We start from the raw sequence: 12,141 nt of genomic DNA, 5'->3' as shown, positions 1-12,141 counted from the left end.
AGAGTCGTACAAAAACCTCGGTCAGTCAGAGTCACAGTGACTGCACTGATACAGCTGAGAGACACTCCAGCTGCTGATGAGAGGATCACAAACAACACAAATATTTTTTGTAGCAAATTGAACATTAAACACTACAAGTCTCCCCTTTTTTCATCTTGAAACAAAAAATAATACTTATTTTCAATTTCTTCTCTCTCCCTGTTAAGTCCCATGCAAAGCAGTCAACAGTTGATTGAATCATTCAGAAGGTCAGTATGACTGCTGAGAGTCTCAGTGTGAACAAACCTCATCTCTCCATTAGTTCAACTCTACTGACTCATTTCAGAGAATAAAGAGTCAAACAGTCAAACTCATATTTGAGTGATTCTGTTCCTCTCAGAATAGAGCAGCTCCATCAGCAGATGTTCAGCGTCCTCACAGGAGCTTCATGATGCAGTCAAACTACACAGAGTCAACACACAGAGAACCATCCAGCTAGACATGTTTTGAATGTGTGTAAGTGTGTGAGTGTGTGTGTGTCAGAGACGCTGTAGAAGGACAGAGTGCCGTCCGACACGTCCAGATACACTCCTACTCTTTTAGAGGAGGGTGAAGGAGCGGGAATGTTGTTTGCTCAGATTGTTGTGCCAGAAAACATACCCATCAACAGTGTAGAAGAGACACGAGGACTTGTTATTGTATCCAAACTTACAGATCATCCCTTCCTTCCTGCTGATGGTTTTATAGGCCACTGCCAGACGAGCCCAGCCAGTCCGCTCAACCTCCCAGTAATGGCGTCCAGTCAGACTCTCTCGACACAGAACCTGAGGAACATCTTTAAATCTGTCTGGATGATCAGGATACTACTGCTGCTCTTCCACATATTTCACCTCTCCGTTCTCAGACAGAATGAGTTGAGTGCTCGCTGTGTTTGGATCCAGTGTGAGATCACAGAAATCTGAATACAAGAAGAGAGATGAAAACAGTTGTATAATTTTGTTTGTTTTCATAAAATGTGCAAGAGTGTGCCAGACAAAGAACCTACATTTTTGCAGTCCTGGTTGGATCCTGAAAGGCTCTCCGTGGTCCAAACTAAAATAACACAAACATACAGACATAAAGTAATTGGAATAGTTATTCACATACAGTCCTTTAATGTAATGATTCCAGTTAATTTGTATATCATTTTCTCAAGCTGTATGTCTCAGTGTTTCAATATATTCAGTCCATAGTGAATAGGTTTACAGGAAATACGCGTTACAACTTTTTTTTTTCTCGATAGTGTACTTTAGACATTGTACTAAATATAAGTAACTATGCAACTTTATGTGAACTAACTCTGATTAGAGTATTAGTAGACTGTTAGGTTAGGGTTGGTGTTAGTAGAATAAACTGACATGTACTTGCAAAGATATTTATAGCCAGAGGATTGTCTGTTGGGAACAGCAGATATTAAGCAAACTGTCTACTAATACTCTAATGATTAGTTGACTTAAACTTGCAAAGTTACTTTTACAGAATGTCAGAAGTGGACAGATACATTTTTTGAGCATAGGGATTGAATTAGTACATGCAGAGATGTGAAGTTTGGGCTCTTGCTGCAGACAAGGTGTCTAAACTTGTACTCCACATACTTGAGTTTCTGCAGTGAGCAGTTTGGATCCTTCAGTTCGTCAGAGAGCAGCTTGATTCCTGATTGTCCTGGGTGATTGTAGCTCAGATCCAGCTCTCTCAGGTGTGAGGGGTTTCAGCTCAGAGCTGAAGACAGATAACGACAGCCTTCCTCTGTCACCATACAGCCTGACAACCTACAAACACACATCAACAGATTGCATCATCTGTGAAGCCCTTAACTCTCAAATACCTGAGGAATTATTGTTGATCTCAGTTTTAAACCTGTATGCATGTCCTTACTGGATTTCTCGTCTTATAAAATTATATGCACAAATATTGTGAAGTGACATGAAAGATCATGAAACAATCAATTAAATGCAATACAACATCTTGAAACAGGCTCTTTTAATATAAATATTTTTAACTTGACAGCACATTAAAAACACAAGTGCTGAACTTTGGTCACACCAAAGAAAATAGTCTGCACACTTAATATTATATTAGTGTAATCTGCAGACATTGCAGAAATATGGGCTTTCAGAAGTGTATTTTTTTGAATCAGACATCAAGTCTATAGGCAAACTTCCCAAACCTGCCTCACCTCCCTCGTCAGCCTGACTTCAAAGATTTAACTGGGCAGAAAGAGGGGAAGAGGGAAAGTGTTTGGTGACATCTGATCTTAAAGACCTGCTGCATTGACAACAACTTGAGAATTTATGAATGTATAATGTTCTAAAAGACCTTAGTATCTCCAGCTGACAGTTTTGACTCTTCAGTCCATCGGAGAGCAGCTTCACTCCTGAATCCTGCAAGTCATTGTTACTCAGGTCCAGCTCTCTAAGGACAGAATTTGAGGATTGTAGAGCGGATGACACAATCTCACAATGTTGGTCAGTGAGATTATAGCCAGCAAGACTGAAGCAGAACAGAACACAAAATAATCAAATTATTAACCTAATTCTACAATTAGCATTGCAATATCTACTTAATTTATGTTAAACAGATCAGGACATTCTAAAAATAAGCAAAACAATACACTGTGGAAAAAAAACAGCATATGCTGGTTAGATATGTTTTAAAGCATGGCTGCTGGTTTGGGCTGGTTCTTAGCTGGTCATGTGCTGGTTTTAAGCTGGTACTGAGTAGGAGCTAGTTGCTTAGGACCAGTTTAGAACCAGCTTAAACCAGCTCAAACCAGCAGAACATACATAACCAGCATATGCTGTTTTTTTTTTCAACAGGGTAGAAAGTGCAATTCCATTCAGAAAGGACTCTTCATTGTAAGACATGGGTTAAACACTCACAGAGCTTTTCTGCAGTTGATCACAGCTGATATCAGTCTTCTTCTGCCTTCATCTGATGTGTTGTATTTCTTGAGATCCAGCTCATCCAGCACCTCTGATATCTGAAGCATGTAGGCAATTGTTGAGCAGTGAGATGGAGAGAGTTTCTTCTCTGAGTGCTTGTCTGATTTCACAAACTCCTGAATCTCTCTGGACAGAGTCTGATCCTTTACTTCCTGTAGACAGAGGAACAGATTGATGGATCGTTCAGTGGAGACTGCTTGTCTGTTTTTGATCTTCTCTTTAATGTAAATCCAGATCTTGAAGTTCAGGATGAAAGTCCAGCAGAAGTCTGTGAAGACTGTACTGATGATCTTGAATCAAGTTCATCTCTCGAAATGGAAACACAAACATGAAATCTACATCCTGATTGGCTTCTCCCTCAGCCCAGTCTAGAATGAACTTCTGCACAGAGATGGTTTTTCCAGTTCCAGCGATGCCTTTAGTAAGAACAGTCTTGATTTTGACTTTCTCTTCACATCCTGGTTCAGGTAAGGGCTTAAAGATGTCATTACAGTTGATTGGATTGAGTTGTGAGCATTGTTCTTCATTCACCCCTTCTCTCTCTCCTTCTATGATGTAGAGCTGTGTGTAGATCCTGTTCAAGAGGGTTTCATTTCCTTGTGGTTTGTTTCCCTCAAATAAGTGTTCATACTTGTTCTTTATGCTGGTTTTGTGTTGGTCTTTGACTCTCTGCAGGACTGCTTCAGGTCTTTCCTGCCTGATGTGGGTCTGATTGTAGAATGCAACTGTAGCATCTATCTCCACACTGCTGAAATTAAAATGAAAGAGCAGCAAAAATTGCAATATCAGTAATTACAATGGCTGTTGAATATTATCAGAAACATATCGGTGTGGATTATATATGTTACATATTTTGGAGAACATTTAGTGTTCATTGTTTTTTTTTTATAATTAATTAAAAAATCATATTTATTTGAGATTATGTGCAGTGCATCAGCAACTAAATATTTATACTAATGCAACTGTAGCATCTATCTCCACACTGCTGAAATTAAAATGAAAGAGCAGCAAAAATCGCAATATCAGTAATTACAATGGCTGTTGAAGATTATCAGAAACATATCGGTGTGGATTATATATGTTACATATTTTGGAGAACATTTAGTGTTCATTGTTTTTTTTTTATAATTAATTAAAAAATCATATTATTTGAGATTATGTGCAGTGCATCAGCAACTAAATATTTATACTAACTGTTGGGCAGAAGTCACTGTTCCATCACTGAATGTAGCAACATACTACACCAGATACACAAACACAACATCTCAGTAACAAAGAACAGCAAATCATGGTCACATTTGATTAAACAGTCTCACAACAGATGACCTTCTATATCACTCTATTAAAGCAATGTGGTTGAATAAGCTTAACCTATCTCACACTGATTTCACAATTTCAAGATGAAAGATAAAGTTGAAAAAGTTAAATATGCAGATACACAATTAAATGCAGACTATTATTCAGTAGCTTTGGATACTTATCTGTTAAGTAAAATTTGCAGTTTTGTGTAGTATGATACTGTACTGCACATGTTTTTTTTGTGTTTTTTTTTCTACTCAAATCAACTCAATTCAGTGCATTCTGAGCCTATAACTCCTGGTAAACTCAAAGGTGCTCAAGATCAGGAACTGCCATACATAATTTGCAGTGTGTATCCACATAAAAACATGTAATTGTTTATATATATATAATTAGTGTAACTTGTGAAATAATCATATTTTAAATTATAATAGCATGAGAATGATTCACTCAAGGTACATATCAATATGTACCTTAAAGTGGTCATGACATTAATATTCCTTGATCTTTTGACATACTGTCATAGTACAATAAAAATGTAATGGTGCATATCAAATATCTTGAGCTGTTTTTCAGGTTTTATTATATTAAGGTACACAGTCATTCCTCACTCTTCATTCAGCTTTTAATGTTTGTTACAGTACAATTATGGAAATTTACCTGCAGTAGAAAAGCCGTAGGTTTAGTAATAATGTCGTACCTGTGAGACAAAAGAAGTGCAGAACGCAGCACTACTTTTTTATACTGTAAGCTAAAACAAATATAAAAACTGCAGTTAGTATTATTATAATTTTTTGTCATTTGTGCAAGAGAATCAACAATCACTATTTTATTGATATTGTCTGATTACTATATAGCATAATTAGTACAGTTTAAACGTTTACAATTGTCCTGGCAGTGAAATATCTTCAAATTAACTTAATTAACTTACCATCATTCAGAACTTACCACAATATGCTGCCTCTTAAATGTCCAGGCATAGATTTAAACCCTCAAAATATTATCCTTTCTTTTACTTTCATTTAGTCATCTGGTCAAGGTGACTCTTTCTTGACTCTTGTCTCTTTCTCGTCTTGTTCTCCCTCTAGTGGTGCAGAGCATCATCATCATCTTCTCACGTGGATCTCAAAGCAGTTGTGTTGTTTGTAGCTCAACACAAACTCACAGCAGCATATGTCAGACATACTGCACTAGTGCTCTTTCTGTGCCGCATGCGTTACATCATTTTTTGTCATTTGTGCAAGAGAATCAACAATCACTATTTTATTGATATTGTCTGATTACTATATAGCATAATTAGTACAGTTTAAACGTTTACAATTGTCCTGGCAGTGAAATATCTTCAAATTAACTTAATTAACTTACCATCATTCAGAACTTACCACAATATGCTGCCTCTTAAATGTCCAGGCATAGATTTAAACCCTCAAAATATTATCCTTTCTTTTACTTTCATTTAGTCATCTGGTCAAGGTGACTCTTTCTTGACTCTTGTCTCTTTCTCGTCTTGTTCTCCCTCTAGTGGTGCAGAGCATCATCATCATCTTCTCACGTGGATCTCAAAGCAGTTGTGTTGTTTGTAGCTCAACACAAACTCACAGCAGCATATGTCAGACATACTGCACTAGTGCTCTTTCTGTGCCGCATGCGTTACATCACTGCACCAAAATATACACTGCAAGACTATTAAAGAAAACATTTTTTTTTACATAAAACATCAAAATTCACTCACACAAAACATTGATTTACCTGTCTGCAAAGATTCACTGAAGAAAATCTTGTTTGCCTTTTACTCCATTCATATGAAAAGCAAACATGCTCCTTCTAGTGGCACATCATCATCACATCAAAGCAGAAGAAAAACTGTTCATGAAGTGATTGTACATAAGTGATACATTTGTTAAAAGAAAGCATTTATCTTATGCTAAAATACAAACGCATGTAATCCCTTTCTAATCCCTCAAAATCCTTCAAAATTATACTCAGAAATCAAAATAGCTTTTAACATGTGAACAGAACGACCAAAACATACATAGATGAGAACATACAACCAAGGATACAAACAGAGGCTATTCACAACCAAAATAGCCTTGTGGGCATCACTTCAATGTTGAGCTTCAGACAATGCAAGTTCGAGTCTGGCTGTAGATACTTTCCTGCTTTCTTATCTCTCCTCCTGCCACCACTACGGGAATCCGATAGACCAAGACGGAGCCGGTGGGATGTGGGAGGGCCACGGTGAAGACGTGGGAGGTGGAGGTTATATTACAGAGGCCAGCTGCAGCTGGCCCTCAGTGGTGAGGATGTGAGCGGGGCTCCATTTCATATTCCACTAGGACTCCCTCTGGGAGGTTACTGGCTCAACAAAGAACATACTGAAAAAAAAACACTGCTATAATAACTTTAGTTTGTATACAAGGAGTAATCAGGGAGAACACATGACACATATACATGCTTTATTTTATTTTTTCATAAAAAAATTTTTTATGATGCCTGTCAGTCAAACTGAACAGAGATGAGATATTTATGAGAAAACCACAAATACAACACACTTAAAAATTAATAGTAATTTTTTTGCAGTATCATGATATAAATCAGGAATCTGTTTTTGGGTGAAAAAAGTAAGAAGAAATATATTTATTAAGCAATTATAACGTGAGTTAAAAATGGTTCACTATTTGTCAGGTATTGTGTTAGTCACCCTTTTTATTCATACAGTTTATCATAACTGCTTATCAATGATGTATAATGCAATTGTAATGAATTATTAGTCATTAATGAACACGTTTATAACTTAAATTGAAATTCTGAATCTTGTTTGTTTCCTTTCTTTAAATTCAGTTAAAATTGACAAAACAACTCATTCTGAGTGATGAACATACATTAAAAAGAATTTGAGAACATTCTCTCTCTTTCCAAAAGGGACTAATTAACAAAACGAGGACAGGAACATGACCAAATAAGGGAACAGAAACAGGGGCAAAACATGACACAGACAGTCCATGATCCTGACATTACGCCCCCTCCCGGAAGGTGCATCCTCACACCGTAGCAACAACAGAGGGAGGCGTGGGTGGGAACTTGGGAGGAGGTTCCGGAGGAGGACGGACACCCGGGAGGGGGCCGGCAGACAGAGACCAGGGGGATGCCGAGGATCCGGGGGGCCAGGGTGGAGCCGAGGGCTCTGGCGACCAAGGCGGAGATCCGGAGATCCGCGGCAAAGCCGGAGTGACTGAGGACCCAGGTGGACCCAGTCCGGGCCTCGGAGGCTGGAGGCGAGGGATTCTCCAGCCACGGCGACGCTGGAGGATGGCAGACCCACGGCGCTCGCACCGTAATGATGGGGGGCTTCGCACCTGGTCTCTACTTCCGGGGCGATCCTCTGCTCAGTCGCTCAGCATTGCGCTGGCTCATAGATCGCGGCGGGAATTGGCTCTCCATCATCCGTGGGCTCGGGCTTTAGCTCCGCACAGCGGGGAGATGGTGGGCTGCGCTCTGGGTCCGGAGTGGATCTGGCGAGATCATCCTCGGGAGTGACGATGAGAGGCGATCCATTTCTCGCCAGTTTGGATGTCTGAGTGTAGGCCTCATAGAGATATTAAAGTTTTAAGTGAAGAAGATTTAGATTTGTACTCATTCAACAATTGTCAGGGGAGCTTCTGTGGAGGATCTGTTCTATGCAAAGTGCTCATCAAATGAATTGAATTGAACTGAATCAAAATTAATGAACACACTGAAAGTACATTATCTGGGTTGTATCAGACTGGACTCTGAGGATAGATATGGGATGAGTTGCTCATTATAAGATTTACAGTAAACACCCTGCAGATTTACAGTGAACAAACCACAGGAACGGTGCATCTGGAGAAAACGGTTTATTCACTTTTGTTTCACATTCAGTACTGAGAAGAAAGGAGGATCTCAGTGACGCTGCATTTCAAAATTCCACACCTATCAAATTATCAGCCCAAAAGCAGAGGGAGGGAAGTTCAGAAAGCAGGAGATTAAGTAATGATAAAAATGAGTTTGAAAAAAATGAATTTGTTGATTAATCTTTTCAATTTCCATGTTCAGTCAGATATTTTCTAACCAACACAAATTCAACAAGTGTTATTATACCAAAACAAAAATTACTGCTTTACAACAGGATCCTGTGATGATAAATTGAGACTCTCTGCACACAACATACAGTTAGGATTAAACAGAAACAGAAACATTACAAACATGATTGAAATGATTGCAGTACATATATGTTATTTATGTATAGGAAGTAATGTGGTAGAGATGAATGACGTACAATACAAATGTATGTTTGCTCTCTTAAATATGCTCTCTTAGTTTAATGAAAAATGACATCTGTTACTAATGTTTGAAGTTACATCTATAATTACACTGTTGATCTTACCCTTATGCCTTTAACCCACCCTTAAACTTAACCATATCACAAAACCTGTCCTTAATCTTACTCGTATTCCACATCAGTAGCAACAAACATGTTTTGCAATACATCATGAACACAATAAGGTTTTATTTATTATTATTATTATTTTTTTTACATATGTAGTAGTTAAAGTCATCTAGTATAAAGTGGGACTGAATATAAATAGCATTTTTACACATTCATGTTTAACAACATGGAATTACTATTTCTGTAGTTAAATTCATACATTTTAAACTTCATACAAATCTTTTCATAAATAGACCTAAACTATGACCATGATTAAGATGGAGGCATAAGTCAGTTGTTTGTCTGTTGTGTAATCTTACACAGTGACATTGAGGAATAAAAAACCTTAAAGCCAGCATAGAGGGGTTCAATGAATGTGGTGTTGAATGTGTGTAAGTGTGTGAGTGTGTGTGTGTCAGAGACGCTGTAGAAGGACAGAGTGCCGGCCGACACGTCCAGATACACTCCTACTCTTTTAGAGGAGGGAGAAGGAGCGGGAATGTTGTTGCTCAGATTGTTGTGCCAGACAACAAATCCATCAACAGTGCAGAAGAGACACCAGGACTTGTTATTGTATCCAAACTTACTAACAGTCCCTTCTTTGCTGACTGTTTTATAGGCCACTGCTACACGAGCCCAGCCAGTCCGCTCAACCTCCCAGTAATGGCGTCCAGTCAGACTCTCTCGACACAGAACCTGAGGAACATCTTTAAATCTGTCTTGATGATCAGTATACAGCTGCTGCTCATCCACAAATTTCACCTCTCCGTTCTCAGACAGAATGAGTTGAGCGTTCGCTGTGTTTGGATCCAGTGTGAGATCACAGAAATCTGAACACAACAGAGACAAAAACAGTTGCATAATTTTGTTCGTTTTCATTAAATATCCAAGAGTGAGTCCAGAGAGAGAACCTACATTCATGTTATTCACATAGAGTGCATTAATATAAAAAGTCAAGTCCAATCCATTTGTATAGTGTTTTCTCAATACATATCCAAATCAGTTTTCAAACGGTACGTCTCAATGTTAGTGCCTTCAGGACATAATGGACAGCTTAAAGGGTTAGTTCACCCAAAAATGAAAATTGCACGTATGACAGTCATCGGAGGTGAGAAAAAAGTATTTATAACATTGTAAATATGGGTATTTTTTTTTACAAAAATGATTGATTCGCTACAGGAGGCCTTTATTCATCCCCCGGAGCCGTGTGAGGCACGTTTTATAATGGATGCGCAGGCTTTATTTGACGTCTTTTGGACTGTTGAAAAAAACACCCGCCTACTCTCATTCTAACGCTTGGAAGAGCAAGGATATTTTTTTATGTAACTCCGATTGGATTCATCTGAAAGAAGAAAGTCATATACACCTAGGATTCCTTGAGGGTGAGTAAAACATGGACTGCTTTTAATTTTTGGGTGAACTAACACTTTAACAGGAAAAAGCTTTAATAAGCTCTTTAATAAGCTCTTCATAATTAATATTTAGTTGTAAACAATTAGAATAAAGTAACTTTAATTAAATGCAACAAACACATATATATATATCTTAAAATTTGTTACATTTTTTATTTTATTTGCTGTTACAGTTTTATTTTCATCAAACACATTTTGACCATTTTAGATTTATGTAACAGAGCAATTCTGCCTATGTTGTACTTTTACTGTAAAATGCTATTAAATTTATAAAAAAACATCAGTAAAGAATATGGTACAACTATATTTTTAATTAGTACATGCAGAGATGAAATTTACCCGAAGAAGAAATTATTATTTTAAATTCTAAGCAATGTTTTTGTCTTGTGCTGCAGACAAGGTTTCTAAACTTGTACCCCACATACTTGAGTTTCTGCAGTGAGCAGTTTGGATCCTTCAGTTCGTCAGAGAGCAGCTTGATTCCTGATTGTCCTGGGTGATTGTAGCTCAGATCCAGCTCTCTCAAGTGTGAGGGGTTTGAGCTCAGAGCTGAAGACAGATAACGACAGCCTTCCTCAGTCACCGTACAGCCTGACAACCTACAAACACACATCAACAGACAAGCATAATCTATGAAGCCCTCAACTCTCAAATACCTGAGGAATCATTGCGTCACAGAAAGACACAAGACATTCATTCTAAAGTGAGTGTAAGCCAAACAGGCTCTTTTAAAATAAAAATTTTTAACTTGACACAGCACATTAAAAACTCAATTCTGAGTGCTGAACTTGCCAATGAACATAGTTTGCACACTTATTATATTAGTATAATCTGCAGACTTTGCAGAAAGATTGGCTTTCTGAGTCGGACATCAAGTATTCAGGCAAACCCCCCATACCTACCTATATATATATATATACATATATATATACAGGGCTGTCCTTAGGGGGGTGCAACTGGTGCGGTCGCACTGGGCACTGTGTTTGAGAGGGCCCCACGGCGAACGGGCCCCCCCTCCCCGGAACGCGATCGCGAACTACCTCGCACCGGGCCCCGCGTCAGCTGAGGACGGCTATTAAAAAAGAAAAACTGAAATATCATATGGTCCTAAGTATTCAGACCCTTTGTTCAGTATTTAGTAGAAGCACCCTTTTGATCTAATACAGCCATGGGTCTTTTTGGGAAAGATGCAACAAGTTTTTCACACCTGGATTTGGGGATCCTCTGCCCTTCCTCCTTGCAGATCCTCTCCAGTTCTGTCAGGTTGGATGTAAACGTTGGTGGACAGCCATTTTTAGGTCTCTCCAGAGATGCTCAATTGGGTTTAAGTCAGGGCTCTGGCTGGGCCATTCAAGAACAGTCACAGAGTTGTTGTGAAGCCACTCCTTCGTTATTTTAGCTGTGTGCTTACACAGCAAAATTCCCCGAGTTAAATCAACTCTGCTCAGAGTACATATTGTCCCAATCTACAGAGTGTTAAAGTAACACTGAATCAGAGTTACCACTGTTGAGGATTATGTGATACGTTTTCATGTCTAAAAGCCTGAGCAGAAGTTGTTCATCTTCAACATCGTTAACAGCGGGTTTTCTTTACTAATGATAAACGTTGGTGGACCGCCATTTTTAGGTCTCTCCAGAGATGCTCAATTTGGTTTAAGTCAGGGCTCTGGCTGGGCCGTTCAAGAACAGTCACAGAGTTGTTGTGAAGGCACTCCTTCGTTATTTTAGCTGTGTGCTTAGGGTCATTGTCTTGTTGGAAGGTAAACCTTCGGGCCAGTCTGAGGTCCTGAGCACTCTGGAGAAGGTTTTCGTCCAGGATATCCCTGTACTTGGCCGCATTCATCTTTCCCTCGATTGCAACCAGTCGTCCTGTCCCTGCAGCTGAAAAACACCCCCACAACATGATGCTGCCACCACCATGCTTCACTGTTGGGACTGTATTGGACAGGTGATGAGCAGTGCCTGGTTTTCTCGACACATACCGCTTAGAATTAAGGCCAAACAGTTCTATCTTGGTCTCATC

General features: G+C 38.8%; 1 protein-coding gene across 1 annotated transcript; it reads right to left on the bottom strand.

Annotated features, from left to right (window-relative positions):
- Window positions 1-8,997: 8,997 nt before the first annotated feature.
- LOC107575432 (stonustoxin subunit alpha-like) lies at window positions 8,998-9,567 on the bottom strand. The gene has a single exon (XM_016261808.1). It carries the CDS (start codon window positions 9,565-9,567, stop codon window positions 8,998-9,000), a length of 570 nt encoding a protein of 189 aa, XP_016117294.1.
- Window positions 9,568-12,141: the final 2,574 nt, after the last annotated feature.

Source organism: Sinocyclocheilus grahami, unplaced genomic scaffold (genome assembly GCF_001515645.1).
Source record: "Sinocyclocheilus grahami isolate Dianchi unplaced genomic scaffold, SAMN03320097.WGS_v1.1 scaffold2637.1, whole genome shotgun sequence".
NCBI classification, from domain to species: Eukaryota; Metazoa; Chordata; class Actinopteri; order Cypriniformes; family Cyprinidae; genus Sinocyclocheilus; species Sinocyclocheilus grahami.
The sequence above is the reverse complement of the archived record's forward strand: the minus strand, read 5'-3'. Positions and strand labels throughout refer to the sequence as shown.